The sequence below is a fragment of the Pongo pygmaeus genome, chromosome 1 (genome assembly GCF_028885625.2).
Source record: "Pongo pygmaeus isolate AG05252 chromosome 1, NHGRI_mPonPyg2-v2.0_pri, whole genome shotgun sequence".
NCBI lineage: Eukaryota > Metazoa > Chordata > Mammalia > Primates > Hominidae > Pongo > Pongo pygmaeus.
In genome coordinates, this window is record NC_072373.2 from 209,032,829 (window position 1) to 209,045,183 (window position 12,355).

At 52.9% G+C, this 12,355-nt stretch overlaps 2 protein-coding genes across 5 annotated transcripts in view; one reads left to right on the forward strand and one right to left on the reverse strand.

Annotated features, from left to right (window-relative positions):
- Positions 1–1,293, forward strand: part of HSPG2 (heparan sulfate proteoglycan 2) — a 116,695-nt gene extending 115,402 nt beyond the window's left edge. For all 4 annotated transcript variants that reach the window (XM_063658800.1, XM_054502323.2, XM_063658801.1 and 1 more), the window contains exon 97: positions 66–1,293. In XM_063658800.1, coding sequence (XP_063514870.1) covers positions 66–238 — 173 coding nt within the window. In that variant the 3' untranslated portion in view covers positions 239–1,293. The remainder of the gene's footprint in view (positions 1–65) is intronic.
- Positions 657–10,449, reverse strand: LDLRAD2 (low density lipoprotein receptor class A domain containing 2). The gene is made up of 5 exons (XM_054502326.2): positions 10,365–10,449; positions 8,078–8,503; positions 6,852–6,983; positions 1,932–2,093; positions 657–1,819 (listed from the first exon to the last, which is right to left on the reverse strand). Exons 1-5 carry the CDS (start codon positions 10,447–10,449, stop codon positions 1,617–1,619), a joined length of 1,008 nt encoding a protein of 335 aa, XP_054358301.1. The 3' UTR covers positions 657–1,616.
- Positions 10,450–12,355: the final 1,906 nt, after the last annotated feature.

Sequence of the window (12,355 nt, forward strand, 5' to 3'; positions counted from 1 at the left end):
GCCCGGCCTTCCTCGCCTCCTGGGCTGCTGGAGCCCACAGGCCCTGTCTTCTCACCTCCTGGCAGGCGGAGCCCCTGACGTGGCCACGCTGACCGGGGGCAGGTTCTCCTCGGGCATCACAGGCTGTGTCAAGAACCTGGTGCTGCACTCGGCCCGCCCCAGTGCCCCGCCCCCACAGCCCCTGGACCTGCAGCACCGTGCCCAGGCTGGGGCCAACACACGCCCCTGCCCCTCGTAGGCACCTGCCTGCCCCACATGGACTCCCGGGCCGCACCCCAGCCCGACAATGTCGAGTATATTATTATTAATATTATTATGAATTTTTGTAAGAAACTGAGGCGATGCCACGCTTTGCTGCTACCGCCCTGGGCTGGACTGGAGGTGGGCATGCCACCCCCACACACACAGCTGGGCAAAGCCACAAGGCTGGCCGGCAAGGCAGGTTGGATGGGAGTGGGCGCCTCAGAAAGCCACCAGGACTTGGGGTCAGGAACGGTGGCTGGGTGGGCCCAGAACTGCCCCCACTGTCCCCCCTACCCACCGATGGAGCCCCCGGATAGAGCTGGGTGGCCTGTTTCTGCAGCCCTTGGGCAGTTCTCACTCCTAGGAGAGCCAGCCTCGGCTTGTGGGCTGGTGCCCCACAGCTACCTGAGACGGGCATCGCAGGAGTCTCTGCCACCCACTCAGGATTGGGAATTGTCTTTAGTGCTGGCTGTGGAGCAAAAGGCAGCTCACCCGTGGGCAGATGGTCCGCATCCCCACCAGCTCTTTTTTCAGCACCCCCACCCACCTCCACCCAGCCCCTGGCACCTCCTCTGGCAGCCTCCCCCTCCTACCACACCCTCCTGGCCTGCATTCCCACCCCCTCCTGCCAGCACACAGCCTGGGGTCCCTCCCTCAGGGGCTGTAAGGGAAGGCCCACCCCAACTCTTACCAGGAGCTGCTACAGGCAGAGCCCAGCACTGATAGGGCCCCGCCCACCGGGCCCCGCCCACCCCAGGCCACCTCCCCACCCATCTGGAAGTGAAGGCCCAGGGACTCCTCGGACGTACAGACGCCGCTGGTGCTCAGGAAGAGCTAGTGCCTTAGGTGGGGGAAGGCAGGACTCACGACTGAGAGAGAGAGGAAGGGGATATGACCACCCTGCCCCATCTGCGGGAGCCTGAAGATCCAAGAGCCATCCTGCCAGTGGCCCCCAGACTGTGGGGTTGGGACGGCTGGCCTCTGTGTCCTAGAAGGGACCCTCCTGTGGTCTTTGTCTTGATTTTTCTTAATAAACGGTGCTATCCCCGCCAGGGGCCTCCCGTGTCTTTGATGAGGGCTTCACTCAGTGGAGCCTGTGGGTGGGGCAGAGCAGGGCAGGTGAGATCTGTGGGTGAAGCAAGCTGGCTTTGGATCAGCGAGGCCCCCAGGCCCCCAACCCTGTGAGGCAGGAGTTGTCCTGTTTTCTGGAGGGGCAGCTGAGTCTCAGAGGGTTAGGGGGCCTGTCCAACATCAGACACAGAGCCAGGGAGTTAGAACCCAAAGAGTCTGTCTGACCCCAGAGCCTAGTCTCATTCCCGTGTGCCCGAAGCCCCTCTAGGGATGGCCTCCCTGATCCTGGAAGGCTGGGCCACTCAACTGCAGCCCCCTGGGGAGACCTGGCTGGGACATGGGTAGCACGTGGTACAGGCTGTGCTGCAGCGGAGGCAGAGGCCACAGGCATCAGGTTGCCAGGCCAGCCAGCTGGGAGAGCAACAGCACCAGAGGAGGCCCATGAGGAGGCCAGCAGAGGCCAGGAGCATCGAGGAGGCCAGCGCCACCCCTCGGAGCTGGGGGCCTGCGGGAGGAGAAAGTCCACTCAGGCCTCGGCCTGGGCCCACTGCCCCGTCTCCATCACCTAGAGAGGGACAGGTGTGATTTTGGTGGGAAGAGTAGGAGCAGGGTGTAACCTTCCAAAGCTGCATCTTGTCTCGTGGGGTCCCTGCCTGCTGGGGGACTCCTCTCAGCTGCAATCCAGAGGGATCCTGCAGACCCAAGAGCTGGGGAGGGAGTCGGGGGTCTGGAGGTATGGGCATCTGTACTTCCTGTCTGGCTGGGCACCGGAGAGGGACCTGCATGGGAAAGAACAGAACTAGCACACTGAGAACTGCCCTTTCTGGGGCACTTGTGTGTTTCATTCAATCCTCACAAGACTTCCCTGAGTTTGTCACTCTTTGTGTTTCCATTTTACAGAGGTTGTCACTTGCCAAGGTCACTTAGCTGGAAGTGATAGGAGGACTTGAACTCACACGGTCTGGCTCCAGGGCCTAAGGTCTATGAGTGGAGCTACTTCTCAAGGAAGAGGGTGTACATGTACTGAGCATTGAGGCAGGGTCTCACTCTGTCGCCCAGGCTGGAGTCCAGTGGTGCAACTTCTGCCGCCCAGCTTCAAGCGATCCTCCCACCTCAGCCTCCCGAGTAGCTGGGACTACCAGCACATGCCACCATGCCTGGCTAATTTTTGTATTTTTTGTAGAGATGGGATCTCACTATGTTGCCCAAGCTGGTCTCGACTCCTGAGCTCAAGCAACCCACCTGCCTCAGCCTCCCAAAATGCTGGGATTCCAGGCGTGAGCCACCGTGCCCAGCCATGAGCATTTTTTGTGCATCAAGCACCACACTCTGTGCTGGGCCCTTTACCTATGTATGCCACTTACAGTTTACAACAACTCTGAAGGGTGAGGTTTATCCCCATTTCACAGATAAGGAAACTGAGGCATACAGGTTCATTCTTCTATTCATTTGACTAGTATTTCTTGAGCATCTCCTACGCCCCCGGGCATGGCTCTAGCAACTGGGGGATACAACCATGAGCACGTGACAAATATGTCTTCATGGAACTGGGAGTTTAGTGTGGGGAGAAACAAAACACATGAATAGAATTTATGTCCAAAGGAGACAGATGCTAGTGAGAAAAATTACGCATGTTGGTGGGGGCAGGGCTGCCGCTTTTCGTACTGTGGGAAAGCACATAACATTTCCCATTTCACCGTGGGTAGGGGTACAGTTCAGTGGCATTAAATATATTCGGATAGAGTTTGGATCTGTGTTCCCACCCAAATCTCAGGTCAAATTGTAATTCCCAGTGTTGGAGGTGGGGCTGGTAGGAGGTGCTTAGATCATGGGGGTGGATTTCTCATGAATAGTTTAGCACCATCCCCTTGGTGCTGTTCGCAAGATAGTGAGTTCTCCCAAGATCTGGTTGTTTGAAAGCGTGCAGTGCCTCCCCACTCGCTCTCTCTTGCTCCTATTCTGGCTGTGCCTGCTCCCCTCGCCTTCTGCCAAGATTGTAAGTTTCCTGAGGCATCCCCAGAAGCTGAGCAGATGCCAGCATCATGCTTCCTGTACAGCCTGCAGAACTGTGAGACAATTAAACCTCTTTGCTTTATAAATTACCCAGTCTCAGGTGTTTTTTTATAGCAATGCAAGAACGGACTAATACGCATTCCCATTGTGCAGCCATCACCGCCATCCATCTCCAGAACGTTGTATCTGCCCAAACTGAAACTTCATCAACTCTGTCAATTCCATTAACTCCATATCCTCCTTGTCCCCACCCCCCCAGCCCCTAGTGGCCCCAATGGCTCTACTTCCTGTCTCTGTGATTTTGACTATTCTAATATACGTATTAGAATATAATAGTATATGAACAGTTACTAATAGTATAATAACTTTTTTTTGAGACAGAGTATCGCTCTTGTTGCTCAAGCTGGAGTGCAACAGTGCGATCTCGGCTCACTGCAACCTATGCCTCCTGGGTTCAAGCGATTCTCCCGCCTCAGCCTCCTGAGTAGCTGGGACTACAGGCATGTGCCACCACGCCCAGCTAATTTTGTATTTTTAGTAGAAATGGGGTTTCTCCATGTTGGTCAGGCTGGTCTCGAACTCCCGACTACAGGTGATCCGCCCACCTCGGCCTCCCAAAGTGCTGGGATTACAGGTGTGAGCCACCGCACCTGGCCAGGATTGCTATTTTTATATAAAGGAGTCAGGGAAGAACTTAAATAGAGACCCACCAGGAAGCAAAGGAATGAGCTTGCAATGCAGATCTCAGAAGAAAAGTCTTCCGGTAGAGGACACAGCTACTGCAATGGCCAGAACAAGGCTGGAGTGTGGAGGGGAGGCGGGGCCAGGGAGGGGGTGGGGCAGGGGAGGAGGCGGGGCCAGGAAAGAAGGGACAGGGCCAGATCGTGCAGGGCCTTTGAGCCCCGGGGAGGCTTTGCCTTCGCTAAATGAGATGAGGGGTTTGAGCAGGAGAGTGACATAACCTGATTTACTGTTTTAAAAGGTTCCTCTGGCAGGGAAGCATAACTCCCCACTCAAGTGGGCTATACATAGTGACTTCCCAAGAATACAGTGGGGAAAGATGGGGCCAAAAGTAACAGTGGAGAAACAAGGCAGACACGACTTCAGCCAGGCGGTCAAGGTCAGCGTCAACCACCATCCAATACCAAACACCCAACACCAAAGTCATGTTTGGTGTGATGTGATGTGATGAAGATGGCATTTCACCTCTGTGAACTGTAACTCCAGTCTTTTCATGAGAAAAGTATCAAATAAATCCCAATAGTGGGGCATCCTGCAAAATCCCTGAGCAGCACTCACAACTGTCAAGGTCATTATAAACAAGGAAATCCTGAGAAACTGCCACAGCCAAGGGGAGCCTAAAGAGGCAATGATGACTATTAATGAATGTAACAGGAGGCTGAGTGCGGAGGCTCACACCTGTAATCCCAGCACTTTGGGAGGCCAAAGCAGGTGGAGCACTTGAGGTCAGGAGTTTGAGACCAGCCTGGCCAACATGGAGAAACCCCATCTCTACTAAAAATACAAAATGTAGCTGGGCATGGTGGTGTGCACCTGTAATCCCAGCTACACAGGAGGCTGAGGCAGGAGAATTGCTTGAACCTGGGAGGCGGAGGTTGCAGTGAGCCAAGATCGCGCCACTGCAGTCTATCTAGCCTAGGGGATAGAGCAAGACTCTATCTGAAAAAAAGTAGTAAAATAAATAAATAAATAAATGTAACATGAGATGCTGAATGGGATCCTGGGACAGAAAAAGGACATTAGGTAAAAACTAGGGAAAACTGAATAAACCGTGGACTTTAGTTAATACTATTACTGCATTAATTAAAACAAATGTCTCATACTAATGTAAAACGTCAGTAATAGCACCCAAACTGAGTGCTGGGTATATGAGAATTTTCTGTACTATCTTCTCAATTTTTTTGTAAATCTAAAACTGCCCTAAAAAATGAAATTCATGCAATCCCAACACTTTGCGAGGCCAAGGCGGGAAGATCTTGAGTCCAGGGGTTCGAGACTAGCCCTTGCAATACAGTGAGACCTCATCTCTACAAAAAACACAAAAATTAGCTGGGCATGGTGGCACATGTGTAGTCCCAGCTACTCTGGGGGCTGAGGTGGGAGGATCACCTGAGCCCAGGAAGCAGAGGTTGCAGTGAGCTGAGATGGTGCCACTGCACTGCAGCCTGGATAACAGAATGAGAACCTATCTTAAAACAATAAATAAGTAAGTTCATTTGAAAAAAAGAAAAAGAAAAAGAAGGCTCCCCAAGGCTTCCACAGGAAGAACACAGCATGTTCATGTTCTTCCTGTGTTGTCAGAGGCAAAGGACAGATGGAGGGAGACCACTTCAGAAGTTATTAGAACAACCCAGACGAGAGCTGGTGGTGGCTCAGACCAGGTGATGGCAGAGCAGGTGTGAGAAGGGTCAGAGTCTGGAGAGCTTTCGAAGGACTTGTCGCTGGCTTGGTTATGGGTTATAGGCTATGGGTTAAGTGGGCAGTAAAAAATGACTCAGTGTGAGGCCTGGGCAGCTGGAATGTGAAGTCGCTGCTCCGCGAGAGGGAAGCAGGATGCAGGGAGGACTGTGGACAAGGAGTCCAGCGTGGGGCAAGGTAAGTTTGAGATTTCGCCTATATATCCACGCAGAGATGCTGAGTAGGGAGGAGGTTATGTGGCTGAAGTTCAAAGACAAGTCCCACAGGTGATACAATATAAACGACACCCACAAGGGAATGAGCCTGGATGCAGGACAAGAGGACATAGGACCTGGGTCTCATGGCACAAAGCATACAGCATCAGGGAAATGACCAGGAACCTGCAAAGAAGGCTGAGCGGGGGATGGGGAAGGTGTGTGTGGGGTTCTGGGAAACTGCATTTCACCCCTGTTCAACTGTACGTGGCAGCCCTACCTCCAACCCACTCCTAATTGGGTGTGGTGGGCAGGTGGGACATCTCTAGATTCCCAGGAAGGTTATTCCTGGGTGATTTATTCTGGTCCCTTCCACCAACCCTAGCCCTCCTATCCCACTCCCCTGTCTACAGAGATCATTCCTGCTCATTTTACTCACTGGCTTTATGACCTTGGGCAAGTCACTTCTCTCTAGGCCTCAGTTTCCTGATCTGTAAAGTGTGGGAATCAGACTGGATTGATGGTTTTCAAAGTATGTCTTGAGGGTGACACTCAAGGCCCTCAGAGAGACATCAGGCAGCCAGGGCCCCAGGCCCACCATCCAGTTAAGCAGAGAATATCTCCTTTGAATGTCTTGGGCCTCCGTGCCAGGTCCCATTTAGCAAAAGTTTCCACCACTAAAGCATTATTTGGAATCTGCCGGATGAGATCATCTGCAGCATAGTTCTGGCCCTGACTGCTCTGCCCCTCCAGCCCTTGGCCTAAGCCAATTCCACACTTCCGCTTTGCTCTCTCCTGCCTCCCCACTGGGGCCTTGCCCTAGGGAAGGGGAGTTAGGGCCAGGCTTCCCTCCAGCTGTTCAGTAGGGCCCAGTCCACACCCCGCACTGACCTCTGCAGTCAGCTGGTGACCAGGAGCCCTGGTCACTGCCGTCGCCACAGTTGTCCATGCCCCAGGGGTCACACACGAGGCTTGAGGGGATGCACCTGCCATTCTGGCATCGGAAGTAGGCACCACAAGGTCCTGAGGCCAGAAGCGGAAGCCTGAGGTGAGGATCCTGGTCCAGCCCCTGACACAGCAGGATGTGTGGCCCCATGGTGACAGTGTGGGGGTGTGGGCAGGAGAGAGCTGCCCTCATGCATGCGGATGAGAGCATGGATGAGTGTTTCATGGGGAGAAGGGTGGAGGACGGCAGCTAACATGTACTGACTTCCTCTTCTGTGCCATGCACAGCTGTAAATACTTCACATCCTGGCCCATTGAGGCCTCACAATACCCCTATGGGGCAAGTACTGTTATTAATTTTATTATTTTTTAATTATTATATTTTTTAAATTATTTTTTATTGTTGTTTTAGGCAGGTCTCTCTCTGTCACCCAGGCTGGTCTTGAATTTCTGAGCTCAAGTGATCCTCATGCCTTGGCCTCCCAAAGTGCTGGGATTACAGGTGAAAGCCGTGGCGCCCAGTTGGGCGAGTATTATTAATTTCAGTTCCAAGAGGCCCCTTTCCTGGCTTGAGTTGGTTTCTGCTGCCTACAGGCCTGGCGAGTCCTAAGCACACCCTTCTGCAAACATCTGAAGGGCTGACCCAGCGCAGACTAGCCAGCATGTGGCGTGACAGCATGTGAGCTGTGTGTAAGTGTGCAAGGTGGTACTGTGTGCATACGAGGTGTGTGATTATGGTGAGTGTGCAGTGTGAGGCGTGTGCTGCAGTGAGAGGCATGAGTGTGGAGTGTGTGGGGGCAATGAGGTGCGTGGGTTGTGCGTATGTGACATGGGTGTGGATGTCAGAGTGTGAGGTGTGAACGTGTGTGGGAGTTGTGTGTAAATGTGTGTGGGGAGGAAGTTGTGTGTGGATGTGTGTGGATGTGTGTGTGCACTGGGGCTGGTCGGACAGTCTGGCGCACACATCCACGGTAGCCAGATTTATATGGTTGGCTCTTAGGATCCGGGAGGTCCCTTATTGTGACTCTGCCACTAGCCACCACCTTCTTCCCTCCCTTTGGACCCAGTCCCTGCCATCTGGTGCTTCGGGCACCCCCGCCATTCCCCTGTCGGCAGCCAGTCCTGCATGGCCTCTGCGTAGGGTCCCGTCCCGGCCTTCAGCCCCAGCTCACCCAGACGGAAAGAGGTGACTTCGCCCACGAAGTCCACGCGGGGCTGGCGGCCTCTCGTGACCAGGCGCAGGCCTAGGAAGGGTCCGGAGGATGCCACAGGCACCGGGATGGTCAGGCCGCACAGGGGGGACCCCAGGGGCCTGGGCGCCCCCGGTGGACCCTCGTAGAACTGCAGGTAGGATCCGGAGGCGCACGGGTCGGCCGGGGCCGGGGAGGAGGTGTTGAGCGCCGGGGGCGCGGGGGTCAGGCTGTAGACCAGGAAGAAGCGGAACTGGAAGCGGATCCGGTCGCCGGGGGCCGCCGCCTGCACCCAGAGCGCGCAGTCGGTGTCCGGAGCCACGAAGTAGAAGCCGCGCGACGCGGCGTGCGAGCGCAGCAGCAGCCCGTCCCCCTGCCACGTCTGCCCGCACAGGTCCGCCAAGTCGGCTGCAGCGGAAGGCACGGACCCTGGAGCCGCGCGGCGCGACCCCGAACTCTGCTCTGCCCCCTGCCCGCTGTGTGATCCGAAGCGAGTTACTCGCCCTCTCTGAGCCTCAGTTTCCTCATCGGTAAAATGGGTATGATTAATCAATCTCAGAATGATTGTAAGGATTAAATGATTTAATTTAATTTAATTCAAATCCACAATCCCTTATTCAAAACCCTAAGATGCGGGGCCGAGCGCGGTGGCTCACACCTGTAATCCCAGCACTTTGGAGGCCAAGGCGGGTGGATCACCTGAGGTCAAGAGTTCGAGACCAGCCTGGCCAACATGGTGAAACCCCGTCTACTAAAATACAAAAAATTAGCCGGGCGTGGTGGCGCGCACCTGTAATCCCAACAACTCGAGAGGCTGAGGCTGAGAATCGCTTGAATTCGGGAGGCAGAGGTTGCGGTGAGCCAAGATCAAGCCTCTGCACTCCAGCCTAGGTAACACAGCGAGACTCTGTCACAAAAAAAATAAAATTAAAATAAAATAAAATAAAAAGGAGAGCTGTGTGATAAGGAGCCCCTTTTCTTCCTGCTCGTGAAAGCTGCTGACTGAGGATGAGGATGGGATGTCCAGAGCTGCAGCAGCCATTTTGCAAAGATGAGGTCAGAGCATTTCAGAGGAACAGTGACATTGTTGAGCCATTGAGTTAACCATCTCTGGAATCACCTATGACCACTCTTAACTGAAATAGCAAATATCCTACCATTTAAGCCCCATTTAGTTTGTTATCTGTTACTTACAGCCCAAAATATCCTCACTGGTACAGGGTTGTTGTGAGGATTAAATGAGATGATGTGTAAGTACTCAAAGTAGCCCTGATTTCTGTAAGCACAGAGAAAAAAGAGGAGGTGGGTTTTCTGGTGCAAGATAGGGACCAGTGGGTACTTGAGGACTAGCCAGGATGTGGGTCTTCTAGGAAAAAAATCCTTCATCAGAGCTCAGGATGTGGGAGCACTTTCCAATATTTGGTATTTCTCTGCTAAAGCCAGAGCCTACCCTGAAAGTACGCAGGGCAGGCATGGAGTTTAGAGAGTAAGGGAATTGGGCACACTTTTTTTTTTGAGATGGAGTCTCTCTCTGTTGCCAGGCTGGAGTGCAGTGGCGCAATCTCAGCTCACTGCAGCCTCCGACTCCCTGGTTCAAGCGATTCTCCTGCCTCAGCCTCCCAAGTAGCTGGGATTACAGGCACGTGCCACCATGTCCAGCTAATTTTTGTATTTTTAGTAGCGATGTGGTTTCACCATGTTGGCCAGGATGGTCTTGATCTCCTGACCTCATGATCCGCCCGCCTCGGCATCACGAAGTGCTGGGATTACAGGCATAAGCCACCGCGCCTGGCCGGGAATTTGGCACCTTTTATGTGCCAGGCATTGTGAAGTGCCTTGCATGACTTATCTTATATTGCCAATAATCATAGTCCCTTAAGGGGCAAGGGCCTATTATTTTCATTTTACTGCCAAAGAAATTCAGACAGAGTTGAAACAATGATCTCAAAGGTACAAACGTAAGAAGTGGCAGAGTGTGTAAATGCAGCTTCTCTGAATCCGAAGCCTACAGAGTTTTGCAAAGCAGGACCTGAGGTCTGTCCTGCCCACTCCCAGACTCCTGCTTCTAGGTGACTGGCAGGTCCAGCCTTCCAGAAGGCTTTGGGTTGGATTTGGGGATGCCAAGCAAGACCATACACAGTTTCCCAGCCTCCCCCAACTCAAAACGTCTCAGCCCAGCAGGATGAATGCTGACTGGGGAAACATAGTCTCTAAGGATGGTGGGGGCCCAAGTCTTCTGGGTGCCCCAACCAAGCCCCCTGATACTTACCTGTCTCCAAAGCAGTTGCAGTCAGGGCAGCTGCCCCCAGCAAGAGCAACCTTTGCAGCAACTGCAGAAGACAACAAGCCTCCATCCAGGCTCTGCTGTGCCCAGCAATGGGGCAGACCCACAGAATCTTCAGCTTGGGGTCTCTGGGGAGACTGGAGTATGGGGCCTGGTCAGGCCAGCAGGGAGGCTGGTGGTACACAAGGAGAAGGGGGAGGCAAGTCCTCCAGCCGCCTGGTTTCTTCACTATGATCTTAGTGCTTTGCCTTCCAGATCCTCCTCATTTGATTCAGAACTGTGTCCAGGGGTTGCCATGGAGATTTGGAGCAAGGGCTAGAGCCTGGGGAGAGGAGGCAGGGAGGAGATCTGCTCCCCTTCTGCCAGACAGGAACCAGGAAACTCAGATCCGGTTCAGCCACAGGGCTTCTGGGAGGAGGACCCACAGGAAGCCAGATCTGCTACCTTCCTAGATCAGCTGGCACCTTAGGGACTGAGCTTGAGGGAGGTCCAGGACACCAAATGAGCCTCTCTGAGGGCCTAGAGAGCAGCAGGCAGAGAAGGAGCACTGGACCAGGAGTCTGCTCTATTACTAACAAGCCATTCCTGCCTCAGGGCCTTTGCACTCACAGATCCCTCTGTCTGGAGTGTTCTCCCCCCATAGCAGTACACAGCTGACTTCTTCAGGTCATCAGGTTGTGGCTCACATGTCACCTCCACAGACCACACTCTCCTGACCACGTCTCCATCTAGATTAACACTCTCTCTCTTTGTCACTCAATCACATCTCAAATGTATCATCCCAGCACTCTCTGGAATTATTTTGCCTGTTCATTTCTTGTTGTATATATTGTCCACTGGCCTCCACTAAAATTATATTCCATGAGTATCCTGTTTACCTCTGAACCCCTATGTCATAGCACAGTCACTGGCACAAGGCAGGCACCCAAGAAATAATGAAAGAATAAGTGTGTGGCATTGAACAAATGACCCCTTTTTCTGGATTTTACTTCCCCATGTGTAAAATAAATACCCTGGACTAATTCAGACTTTTTCAAAACGTGTTATTAGTAGAACAATTTTTTTTCAAAAGGTATCTTACAAGGAACCTTAATCTATAAAACTGAAGCTTTTCAAGCCCTGGTATCCTTCTCTGGAAAATGGGATAATGATAATTCCAACCACGTAGTTACATTGTAAGAATTAAGTAACTTGGCCTGGCTTGGTGGCTCATGCCTGTAATCCTAGCACTTTTTGGAGGCCGAGGTAGGTGGATCACAAGGTCAGGAGTTCAAGGCCAGCCTGGCCAACATAGTGAAACCCCATCTCTACTAAAAATACAAAAAAAATTAGCCGGGCGTGTGGTGCATGCCTGTAGTCCCAGCTACCCAGGAGGCTGAGGCAGGAGAATTGCTTGAATCCAGGAGGTGGAGGTTGCAGTGAGCCGAGATTGTGCCACTGCACTCCAGCTTGGGCAACAGAGTGAGACTTCATCTCAAAAAAAAAAAAAAAAAAAAAAGAATTAAGTAACTTAATACAAGTGGGGTACTTGGAATAGTGTCTATCATGTAGTAAAGTATCCAATGTATGTCAGCTTGAATGATGATCATTAATGTCATCATTATTATTTAAACAGATGTTTCAAGTGTGGGGGAGGGGAGGAGCTACGCAGCCCAAATTGGCAGTGCCTGAGACACCACCTCAAAATCCCAGGAATCCATGAGAAGGTTAAGACCTCTGGACCTGGCTGGGCACAGTGGCTCACACCTGTAATCCCATCACTTTGGGAGGCCAAGGCAGGCGATCACCTGAGGTTGGGAATTCGAGAGCAGCCTGGCCAATATGGTGAAGCCCCCTCTCTACTATAAATACAAATATTAGCTGGGTGTTGTGGCACATGCCAGTAATCCCAGCTACTCGGGAGGCTGAGGCACAAGAATCGCTTGAACCTGGGAGGCGGAGGTTGCAGTGAGCCGAGATTGTACCACTGCACTCCA